The sequence below is a fragment of the Anomaloglossus baeobatrachus genome, chromosome 3, assembly GCF_048569485.1.
Source record: "Anomaloglossus baeobatrachus isolate aAnoBae1 chromosome 3, aAnoBae1.hap1, whole genome shotgun sequence".
NCBI classification, from domain to species: domain Eukaryota; kingdom Metazoa; phylum Chordata; class Amphibia; order Anura; family Aromobatidae; genus Anomaloglossus; species Anomaloglossus baeobatrachus.
Genome location: NC_134355.1, coordinates 91,183,014 through 91,195,260, shown reverse-complemented (window position 1 = coordinate 91,195,260; position 12,247 = coordinate 91,183,014). Strand labels below are relative to the sequence as shown.

General features: G+C 42.6%; 1 protein-coding gene across 5 annotated transcripts in view; it reads left to right on the top strand.

Moving 5' to 3' along the window:
* PLCB4 (phospholipase C beta 4) overlaps positions 1-12,247 on the top strand; it is a 516,205-nt gene that overhangs the window by 352,640 nt on the left and 151,318 nt on the right. For all 5 annotated transcript variants that reach the window (XM_075339305.1, XM_075339306.1, XM_075339302.1 and 2 more), the window contains exons 10-12: positions 3,157-3,238; positions 8,145-8,245; positions 12,066-12,123. In XM_075339305.1, coding sequence (XP_075195420.1) covers positions 3,157-3,238; positions 8,145-8,245; positions 12,066-12,123 — 241 coding nt within the window. The remainder of the gene's footprint in view (positions 1-3,156; positions 3,239-8,144; positions 8,246-12,065; positions 12,124-12,247) is intronic.

The window sequence follows — 12,247 nt, the reverse complement described above, 5'->3', positions numbered from 1 at the left end:
GGGCTGAATGTTCTGTTTCATTTCTTCCAGCATGCTGTCTTCAAATTCTATTGCAGAAACTTGCTGACAGAGTCCCTTTAAGAACGGAGAAGATTTTTAATAATAAACTGCAATTTTACCCATTTATTTGTTGAGAAAACCCCTTTAATTTCACATTATTTTTCAATAGGAAGATCAGTCCTGATACTACAGATACACTTGGTATACTGGTACTGTTAGGCTATGTGCACACGCTGCGTTTTTTTGACACTGCGTTTTTGTGCGTTTTTGGCCACTAAAAGCGCACAAAAACGCACCCGCGGCAAAAAAACGCGTCAAAAAACGCATGCGTTTTGACCGCAATTTGGTGTGTTTTGCTGCGTTTTAGATCTCTGCGTTTTGCTGCGTTTTTCCAATGCATTGCATGGGGGGAAAACACAGAAAAACGCAGGAAAGCGTTTTTGAGCATTTTAAGCTAAAAAACGCAGCTTAAAAAAAAAGTTGTGTGCGGACAGCAAAAATGAAAACTCATAGACTTTGCTGGGGAAGCAAAGTCATGCAGTTTTGAGGCCAAAAATGCACCAGAAAAATGCACCCGAAAAACGCACTGTGTGAACTTACCCCTAGGCTATGTTCACATCTTCCGACTCTAATTGTACACTGTGACATTAAAGGAGCCTGTCATCAGAAAGAGACTATTCAAACCAAGCACAATTGGTTCACCCATAGCAAATTGTTTTGCTCAATTCTATCAAAAATATATAGATAACAAATAGATTAGAAGGTGCACTAAACTGATTAGCCGTGCCAAGGGTGCACCGAGCGCCTGTACTTGGTTGAAAAGTCACTTTTTTCTGGCATATTCCCTTTAAAATATGACTTAAGTGGCTGTTTGAGATCAGCAAGTGTCTCCACCTTTTCCCTAAACGGCGCCACCCTAGTTAACAGGTTGTATCTGGTATTGCATCTCACTCCCAATTAGCATGAAATAAGAGTACAAGAAAAGACTGACACTGCAAAAAAGTAGACTTTGTTCTTTTCTTTGGTGCACTTTTTGAAGTTTATATTGCCTTTTGTATATATAGCAATGATCTAAAAGCATACGGTAAATCTTTCAAGGGAATCTGTCACTGAGTTTTTGCCACTTAATCTGATAGCAGCATGATCTAGGGACAGAGGCCCTGATTACAGCGATGCCACTTATTGGACTGCATGTTGTAGTTTTGATAAAATCTAGTAAAGGACTAGACGACTAGTTGAGGACTAGTAAACCTGCCGCCATGTCATCCATTGGCTGATTTCTGCCTATGCACAGTATACATAGTAAGCTGACAATCAGTAGTGTGGGCGGGGTTATACAGAGCTCAGCATTCAGATAGCTGGTAGTTCTGCAGCAGATAAAACAATTATTTTATCAAAACTGAAGCAACCAGTAAAGTAAAGGCAACGTCTCACTAAGCGACATCGCAGGCAACATCGCTGCTGAGTCACGGTTTTTGTGACGCAACAGCGATGTTGCTAGCGATGTCACTGTGTGTGATATCCAGCAACGACCTGGCCCCTGCTGTGAAATCGCCAGTTGTTGCTGAATGTCCTGGACCATTTTTTGGTTGTTGCTCTCCCGCTGTGAAGCACAGATCGCTGTGTGTGACAGCGAGAGAGCAACGATCTGAATGTGTAGGGAGCAGGGAGCCAGCTTCTGCAGACGCTGGTAACCAAGGTAAATATCAGGTAACTAAGCGAAGCACTCTGCTTGGTTACCCGATATTTACCTTGGTTACCAGTGTCCGCAGCTTTTAGAAGCCGGCTCCCTGCTTCCTGCACACATAGCCAAGGTACACTTCGGGTAACTATAAGCAAAGCACTTTGCTTAGTAACCCGATGTGAACTATGGTTACCAAGCACAGCGTCGTTACACGGGTTGCTGGTGGCTGATCTCTGATCGCTGTGGAGATCTGCCTGTTTGACAGCTCACCAGCGACCATGTAGCGACGCTCCAGCGATCCCTGCCAGGTCAGATCGATGATGGGATCGCTGGAGCGTCGCTTAGTGTGACGGTACCTTAAGTTACACATTGCTGCAGTCAGGTTGTCTGTCCTTATATATTCCGTTTAACTTGATTTATCAGACATTATAATGTAAGTCCTCTACATCTTTTTTTTCCAAAAAACTCTTCTTTACATGCATGATGATAACTCATAAGGAACATGTTAGACTTTTACCAAGGTGGTCCTAATCTCCTGAACAATACTTAAAGGGAACCTGTCACCAGGTGTTTGCCACCTAATCTAAAAGAAACATAGCGTAGGGGAAGAGATCCTGATTCCAGCAATGTGTCACTTACTGAGCTGCTTAGTGTAGTTTTGATAAAATCACTATTTAATCAGCAGGAGTTTATCATTAGAGGACTACTTGGCTGCTGCCAGGTAGTCCAGCATATTCATGAGTTCTGTACGACTGCTAGATCTGCAGCAGAGAAAACATTGATTTTATAAAAATGATAGCTCACAGCTCAGTAAGTGACATATCGCTGGAATCAGGGTTTCTGTCTCTACATTATGCTGCTCTCAGATGGGGGAGCAAAACCTGGTGACCGCTTCCCTTTGAAGGGTTTATCCTGGACTATTTTTCCTTAATTACTTACTGGCAGGTAGTTACTAACTACAGTAGCTGCCTATGGTGCCTCATGACAATCTCTTTCGGTTCAGAGTGGTCACGGACTGCTACTGCAGGCGATTCTCCTGCTTCCTGTAATGTTAGGTGGACAGAGCAGTTCCTTCTCTTCTGATTTGCTCTGTCGATGGGGCGTGACGCTGACATCATGCTGACTGATATCCGGCAAAGCCTAAAGCAGCAGTGAGCATGGCGGTCAATCAACATGATGTTGGCAGTGATACCCCAGAAGAGAAGGAACTGCTCTGTCTACCTGACATTACAGCACGCAGGAGAATGGCCGGCAGGACCAGTCCATGACCACTCTGGCCCGGAGATATTGTCACAGCACAGGCAGGTAATTAGCAACGACGTGACGATAAGTTCTTAGTGCCTTATGTGAAAAAATAGTCCTGGATAGCCTCTTTAAGCCTTTGTACTGTATGATTGATGTTATTTTGGTCTTTTTGATAATCCTTGAATACATGATTATAATTTCCTATCCATATATTCATTTATTTACAGTATTACAAGAACATTTGCATCCGGAAAAACAGAAAAGGTGATTTTTCAAGTTCTAAAAGAATTAGGTCTTCCAAGTGGAAAGGTATTTATTTAGTTTTACTATTTTTTTTTTTTTTTCCTTGAACTCCTATGCAAATCCTCAGCGTTAGACTCATTAGCATTAATTTGTTTTTGTTGTTGATTCAAGTCCTTTCTTTTAGTTTTCTTGTTTTTTTTTCCTTTCTGTCGTTATTGGAAAATTGATCCGGAGTGTAATCACCGCCCAGATATTCCTTGGGCATTTCCTTATCATGGTGTCAGCATCTATTTAGGGCATTCACACAGCTCTATGGTATTTCTAGACTATGATACATACAAATGGGTTTTTTTTTGTTTGTTTGGTTTTTTTTACTTTAAAGGCATACCTACCTACATTTAAAGGGAACCTGTCAGATCTGCTGTGCCCTCCAACCCAGCAGCATTCATACCTGTATGCCTAAATTCCCTCCCTAACCAAAAAAAGACGACTTATAAACCTCGCTGTCCATATGCTAATTAGGGTCCTGAATAGTCAAACTGGCGTTGGTTCTCCAGACTAGTAGGCCCTCTTTCCCTGTGGGTGTGATAACATTTCAATGAGTTGGCATCACTGCCAGCTAACGGAAATCTCGCGTATGCTGAGGCTCAACTCGGCAGCGTCAGTGCGACTTAGAAAGCAGGGTTTATGTTTCCCAACTACATTAGATGCACTGCGCAAGAATGGAAGTTTAGAAGATGTGTACATGAGCTGTCTTTGGAACTTCCGATCATGCGCAGTGCGCCTAAAGAAGCGTCCACCTTGTTTCTGAGGCACACTGACGCGGCCGAAATAAGCCATGTGCATACGTAAGATATCCATTAGTTGTCGGTTACGCCAGCTCATGGAACTGTTATCACGCCCACAGGGGTGTAATAACAGGGAAAGAAGGCCAACTAGTCTGGGGAAACAACGCCCCTTCGGCTAGGAACAGCCCTAATCAGCATAGGGACAGTGAGGTTTATAAGTTATTTTATTAAACATTCTTATTAGTGAATAGCGTTATATAGGGCTGATTAGACAGAGAATTTGGGCATACAGGTATCAATGCTGCTGGGTTGGGGGGAATAGGAAACATGACAGGTTCCCTTTCAGGTACCCCAAACCCAAGATATTTAGACCTGCTTCTGGGTCCACCCGGAAATGACCTCAAAACAACCAGGAATGTGCTTGACTCCTCCAAAATTGGATTATTAATAGTGTTGAGCGGACCCGGACTGGCAAAATCCGGATCCGCGCGGTTTGAGCGGCAGATCCAAGTCCGACCCGGACGCGGGATTCCGGGTGCATAATCCGGATTCGGCATATTTTTTATTTTTTTTCTCTCTCTCTCCCTCTCCCTCTCTCTCTTTCTCTCTCTCTCTCTCCTCTCTCTCTCTCTCTCTCCCTCTCCCTCTCTCTCTTTCTCTCTCTCTCTCTCTCTTTCCCTCTCTCTTTCTTTCCCTCTCTCTCTCTCCTCTCTCTCTCCCTCTCTCTCTCTCTCCCTCTCTCTCTCTATCTCTTTCCCTGTCTCTTTCTTTCCCTCTCTCTCTCTCTCGTCCCGATATGGGACCGGATTCCGGATCAGATCCGGACTTCTTTGTCTTTTTCAACCCACCACTGATCCGCCGGACCCGGATTATTGGCAGTCCGCTCAACTAACAAATATGTGAAGAGGAACCGCAGGTTCTGCGGAAATGTCAGTTTTAGCATATAGTAATACAGTACATTAGTAATCACTCTGAATTAGCAATTCTGGAACTTTTTTTGCTTAGAGTTTTTTTGTGCTGCTCTATACAGTCAGTACTACAAAGTCTCAGACTGGTTGGGGACCCATCCTATGAAATAGATGGAGTGTGCACATACCCTAAACAATTATGTAGGGTTTTTGCTTCTATACGTTTATCTTTAAATTCAAAATAATACAACTAATATTAACTGAGATCTAAGAGATAAGTTAGATTGTTTGGTCTTAAAATGTAAAAATTGTTATATTCTTCTGTTTCTGGTTGAAAGTTCCTTGTAAATTTAGAAGTGTAAGCAATGAAATGACATCCAATTTGCTGCCATTACTACATAATCACTATGGAAGCAAAGAGGACAGCAGAGGATGGCAGCAATGCAAAAAAAGAGAAGAATTAGGTGGGAGCAGAAAGGAAGGAAATGAATTGCCCCTGTTTAAAAAAAAATAAAAAATCTCATGTATCATAGTGACTTCAGTGTGTTGGTTGTTGGGGTCTGAGGCCATCATCCCTGGATACAGAGATACAGAGATATCGGCCTCTTTGACTTTTAATCAGCTTTCTCACCTCTCTTTAATTTAATATAAGATTATATTAGAAATGTAAAGGCTTTGGACACCTTGGAACAGAACTTTACTTATTGTTTATTTGCTAAATGCAAAGTTAATTCACTTTCTAAATAGTCATTACATTTTTTCTACCATTTACTTGGTGCAGAGTGTCTGTAAATCCTTTATGTAGCTCATTGCTTTTGCAAAAATGTTTCAAGTCTTTGTCATAGGGGCTTTCTGTGCTCTCCCTTCTTTCAGTGTTGGGGATAGCAGGAGGGGATTTAAAGGGCACCAACCACCAGGATATTTTCATATATAAACTATAGCCAGTGCTATACTGGGACTATCATACCTTTAGTTGTGACATTGGATGTATAGTTTCTGAAATATAGGCAAGTAAAGTTTGTGAAATTCACTGTTATTTGATTAATAGCAGCTACAGATTATCTAATAGGTGGGTGTGGTTTTGCTAGTTATTCCCGCCCCTGTCTGCTTACCTGTCCTTCCTCCCTCCTTCCTCCCCCTGTAAGAACAGAGACAGGGTGAGAGGAAGAACAGGCAGGCAGACAGGGGCGGAAATAACTAGCAAAACACGACCGACATATGAGATATTCTGTAGTTGCTATCAATCAAATAACAGTGCATTTCACAAACTTTACTTGCCTGTATTAAAGAAAGTATACATCCGATCTCACAACTAAAGAAATGTATAGAATCAGCATGATAGCAGCAGCATAGCACTGGCTTTGCTTTATATATGAAAATCCTTGTGGTTGGTCCTCTTTAAAAATGTCTGTAGCGGAGAGGGGAGAAAGTATCTCAGAAAGGAGGCAGGTTAGAATAAAGGTAACAGATGAGGAGGAAAGCATGTTGAGAGAAAATAAGGACAGAATTAGAAATGTGATGGTGCATTATAGTAAGAGAAGACAGAAGCAGCCTGGAGACAAACCCATATCCAGGATTCTGAAACCTGGATTAGGCTGCAAACTAAATATCATGAGGACTGAAAAGAAAGAAATGGAGATTGCAGCCTGAAACTTAGTGTAATTGTATCACCTAAAATTAATTAAACATATGTAAAAATATTTTCTACATGTCAAAAGTGTTTATAGCCTTTTTCTATATTAAGTGTTAAGTTTATGTTAGTCTGTATATTATACCTATAGAGTTATTCTCATGTTAGCAAGTTATCACAAGTAAAGCATTTGGCTACTCCCGACACTCCCATAGACAATGAATAAAGAGATAGTGTGCATACGTGGCCACCATTGTACTCTAAGAGGAAGAGGGGAATTCAGAGTCCTATTCTCTGGATCACTGGGGTCCCAGCAGTTCAATTTATGGCAACCAACAAGTTATTAGCACTCTGGAGGATAAGTAATAACTTACTAGAATGGGAATAACCATTTTTGTCTATAGGGCAAATGCGTCCCACCTCTTCGAGAAGAGCAGAAATAATCTGATGGGCAAACGAGAGCTGCGTACTATTACGAATCCCTTGTCAGGGTCTTGGATTTGAGACTCCCACTAAACCAAACATGTTTTAATAGGTTATTCAACAAAAAACCTTTCAGCGATTCCCAATAATGGCTCCATAGCCCGATATTGAACGTAGCGGAGGTGCACAATCTCGGCCTCTCTGTCCATCCCATAGAGAAAGAACGTAGCAGATGTGTGCTGTGTTGGCCTCTCTGTCCATCCCACAGACAATGAACTGATCGGAGGTGTGCAGTCTCGGCCTCTATGTCAATCCCATAGACAATGAATGGAGCAGATGTGTGCTGTGTTGGCCTCTCTCTCCATCCCATAGACAATGAACTGATCGGAGGTGTGCAGTCTCGGCCTCTTTGTCCATTCCATAGACAATGAATGGAGCGGAGGTGCACTGTGTTGGCCTCTATGTCAATCCCATAGACAATGAATGGAGCAGAGGTGCGCTGTGTTGGCCTCTATGTCAATCCCATAGACAATGAATGGAGCAGAGGTGCGCTGTGTTGGCCTCTATGTCAATCCCATAGACAATGAATGGAGCAGAGGTGCGCTGTGTCGGCCTCTCTCTCTCCATCCCATAGACAATGAACAGAGCAGAGGTGCACAGTCTCATCCTCTCTCCATCCCATAGACAATAAATGGAGTGGAAGTTCATAGTCTCTGCCTCTCTATCTCTGCCTCTGTGTCCATTCCATAGACAATGAATGGAGCAGAGATATGCTGTGTCGGCCTCTCCATCTCATAGACATTGAACGGAGCAGAGATGCATAGTCTCAGTTTCTCTGTCCATCCCGTAGACAATGAACAGAGCTGAGGTGTGCAGTCTCGGCCTCTCTGTCCATCCCATAGACAATGAATGGAGCAGAGGTACGTTGTGTCGGCCTCTTTTTTTATCCCATAGACAATGAACAGAGCGGACGTCAAGCATCATTCAAGAAGGGGCTGCAGTGACCATGTGATTCCAAAACCTTAATCTCAGAGTCACTGGAAGTCCAATCAATCAGATCCCATGTGATCAGCGAATTGTCCCCTATGAGAAGACAATCTTGTTTTTTGGTAGAAGTAGGGGGTGGTTGGAATAACCCTTTAAATGACTGTGAACTCTGTGAACAGTGCGTGAATTTTGATGATGTGTTTAGAGCATTAACGTGAATTGTTTCTGCTTTGCAGAATGATGAAATTGAACCTTCTGCTTTTACATTTGAGAAGTTCTATGAACTTACCCAAAAGATTTGCCCCAGGACGGACATAGAGGAGCTGTTCAAGAAGATGTAAGTGAAGCATTTAGCTTAGATTTTAGCTTCTTGTGATTTTTGTGTCACTGATTTACACTGTGTCATTTCCACATCTATAGATAATCATTGTCTACAGGTTTTTATATGGAAATGTTTTTGGAGCTTTAGACCATGAGATCTGGCATGCTACAGATGTGACACCTGTTATAGTCTGGCTGGTACTAACTATCTACAGATTAACTGGCTTGATTAGATATTAACCTTGTAAACTAATAGACACACCAAATTAATAGACTATACTTGCTGAAGCACATTCATGGTAATTTGGCTTTAAATGTTTTTTTTTATTTTTCTTTAACTATAATAAATTTTACTTAAAAGAGAACAACTAGAAATAATTTCTATAACATTTTTTCATTAAAAAAATGGCTCAAAAATGAGAAATAGGATTGATGTTTCTTGTTAGAAGAGCACATGTGCCAGCAACGGCATTTTCTAATTTTTACTACAACCCATTAAGGTATGTCCACATGATGAATGTTCTGGACGCAGAGTGTTTTCACCGAGTCCAAAACACTGCGATGTACAGTACAAGCACAGTGGATGGGATTTATAGAAATCTCCTGACCGCTGTGCTTGTTTTCTTCGCAGTGTAAACTGACCTGCAGTGCGGCTTCCCGAGCCACAGCATGTCAATTTATATTTGAGGAGACGCGAGTGTTCTCAGCAGGAGAAAATAGCAAAAGTCCGCTAGGCCCAGAACCCTGATCATGGGCACACGCTGCAGTCTCCTGTGTACACTCAAGTCTCCGCAGGAAGGAACACGCTGTGTCTAGAACGCAGTGTCTCTGGATCGTGGGCACGTAGCCTTACCATCCAGTTATCTTTGTTTTACCATGAGTTAAAAAAATAAGACTGGTTGAGGTCTGCTATGATTTTAATTACACAGATGTGAGAAAAGCTTAGTTAGAGGAGTATTCTTTTGTGGTGTGTGACTAGAATATGGCATAGTATGTTGATCGGTGGGAGTCAGACCTCCCGAACTTCTATAGTTATAAAAACAAGGGGTCATACATCTCGTTAGCAGATCTATGGTAGCACTAACAACCATCTACAGTGCAAGGAACAGTAATAGTCATCTATTCTCTGCATGATGAGATGCCAGGAGCATCAACATGGTGCAACCCCTTCATTGTAAGGCTTGGTGGGCTTCCCAGCAGTCTGATCCCCATTGATTGATGACTTATCTAAAGGCGGCGTTACATGCTACGATTTATCTGACGATATGTCGTCGGGGTCACGGTTTCCGTGGCGCACATCCGGCATTGTTGGCGACGTCGTTGCGTGTGACACCTACGTGCGACTCTGAACGATCACAAATAGGTTGAAAATCGTTGATCGTTGACATGTCGTTCAGTTTCAAAATATTTTTCGTCGTTTGGAACGCAACAGACATATTGCTATGTTTGACACCCTGCCAACGACGAACAACAGCCACACGACCGCCTTGGTCAAACAATATATCGCTGAACGATGTTGCGTCGTTTGTGAGATGTGTACATGTGACCGGTACTAAACGACCTATGTGCGATCTTGGCAAATCATAACTACGATCTGGGCGTGTCACATCGCTAACGAGATCATCAGATAAATCGTAGCGTGTAATGGGGCCTTTAGTCACATCCCGTGCTTCCTAAACCTCTACTCCAAGAAGAATGTTTTATATACTAAGTAGAGATGAGCAAACTCAAACAGTAAAGTTCGGTGTTCGTTCCAGACACAGACATTACAAAAAAGTCAGTGTTTGAGTTTGGGTGCTTTGCGTATGCAAACCACTCAAGTGTGTATCACTGTGCTCGGGTACACTCGGTGCTCAGCCCAGTGTGAGCCGCTTGCAGTGTTTCAATGGCTCGCAGTGGGGGTAACAACAGCATGATCAGAGGTAGTGTGTACAAAAAAAATGAAAAACCTCCATCCTCCCTCCCCCAGAAGTGACCTGTATATGGCTGTCTGCATGTGGACTGCCAAATCAGTGACTTCCATTGAGATTCAGATCAAGTCCAGGTACCAAACCGAACTTTATCTACGGTCTGGCTGCACCCGCAGAACCTCAACTTAAACAGGCACGCTCATCTCTAATACTAAGTCATGCGGCAGGGTTCATTAATGGACCTTTACTCTTAGAGCTACCATCAATAGGTGATTCTAGAGAACAGGATTTCTTAAAAAAAAAAATCAAATCTTTATTTTTATATAGCGCTAACATATTCCGTAGCGCTTTACATACATCAGGAACACTGTCCCCATTGGGGCTCACAATCTAAAGTCCCTATCTGTATGTTTTTGGAGTGTGGGAGGAAACCAGAGTACCTGGAGGAAACCCACGCAAACACGGGGAGAACATACAAACTCCTTGCAGATAGTGTCCTTGGTGGGATTCGAACCCAGGACCCCAGCGCTGCAAGACTGCAGTGCTAACCACTGAGCCACCGTGCCGCCCGTTCTTACTCTCGGAAGAGAGATCATTTGCATTCCTTTTTTCCCATGGAGCATTCCCTGGCCTACATGTCTTACAATTCCACATAGTAGTCTGCACAAGGAGATACCATATCCTCTACGCCCCTGTCAAAGGTCTCTCACCCAGTTAATTAGTAATATAGCTAGAAAAACAGAAGAGCTGATAGGGTCTTACCAAAATAAACGAGGTAATATATGATATAATACACTCACCAGATGTGGTTGTGAAGGTACACAACCACCATAGATAGCATGAGATAATGGCGGCTGCTGCGGCCCCACATGGAGATGTCTTCAAAGCAGAAGGAGAAAAAGGGTTAATTCCGCGCAAACAGCCAGAATAAGATGTGGAAACGTTGATAGATTAATAACTCTTTTATTCCATAGGTCTACGTGTTTCAAGGTATGGAGACCTCTTATGCAGGACCAGAATATGCCTTGCATTGTTGATATTCTGGTCCTGAGGAAGAGGTCTTCATACCTCGAAACGCGTAGACCTATGGAATAAAAGAGTTATTAATCTATCAACATTTCCACATCTTATTCTAGCGGATTGCGCGGGATTAACCCTTTTTCTCCTCCTGCTTTGAACCCAGTTAATTAGTAGCATACTCTGCACTGATGATGGGCAAACACCCTAAAACAGTTTTCTTAAAGGGAACCTGTCACCAGATGTTTATAATACTCACCTAACGGTCAGTGCGGTGCACACTGGACAGATGGGCGTCTCCGTTCTCCGGGTCCCACCCTGCTCAGGGCAGATCAAAGTGCACCTGCGCAGGACCTCACTGTCGGCTAGTGTAGATGACGTAGAACGCGTCATCCAGACTAGCTTCAGAATGAGGACAGAGATGGATAAAAGAGGAGGCGCGGGACCCAAGGACGCCCATCCGACCAGTCTGCTCCTCACCGACCGTTAGGTAAGTATTATGATCACCAAGTGACAGGTTCCTTTTAAGATGGAGGTCTTTTGGAGAAGACTAGACTCTTTATGTGGCAAAGCCTGGCTTCAAGGAGAAAAAATTCCCAAAGGTTTTTTTTATAGCTTATAAAGCCAATCAGATCACTGGCAGAGAAGCTCCTCTCATAGACACCATGTAAGGTCCAACTATACCTTGGCATGGGAATTAGAGATTTAAAGGGATCTTCTAATATTTTGTCTGGTTGTTCTCCTTTAAGTAGTGTAAGGATCCCGGGTTGTGCAGGATACATTGTAAAACTAACGGTTTAGCACTTTCTCTCGATGCTGTTACATCATTGTGTCATTAGATATTTATATATAAAACTACATATCTATGTTCTATGGAAACTTACTTACTTCTAATAAATTTCTTTTCAGCAATGGAGACAAATCTGATTATTTAACGGTAGACCAATTAGTGAGCTTTCTAAATGAAGTAAGCTTTTTCATACATTAACTTCTATGATAGTCTGTCTGCCGTGGCTTGCCTCTTACAACCTCCCATTGCATGTGTCATCCAATCAACTGGCCTGTGTTTCCGGTCTGCTGACCTTCCTTCC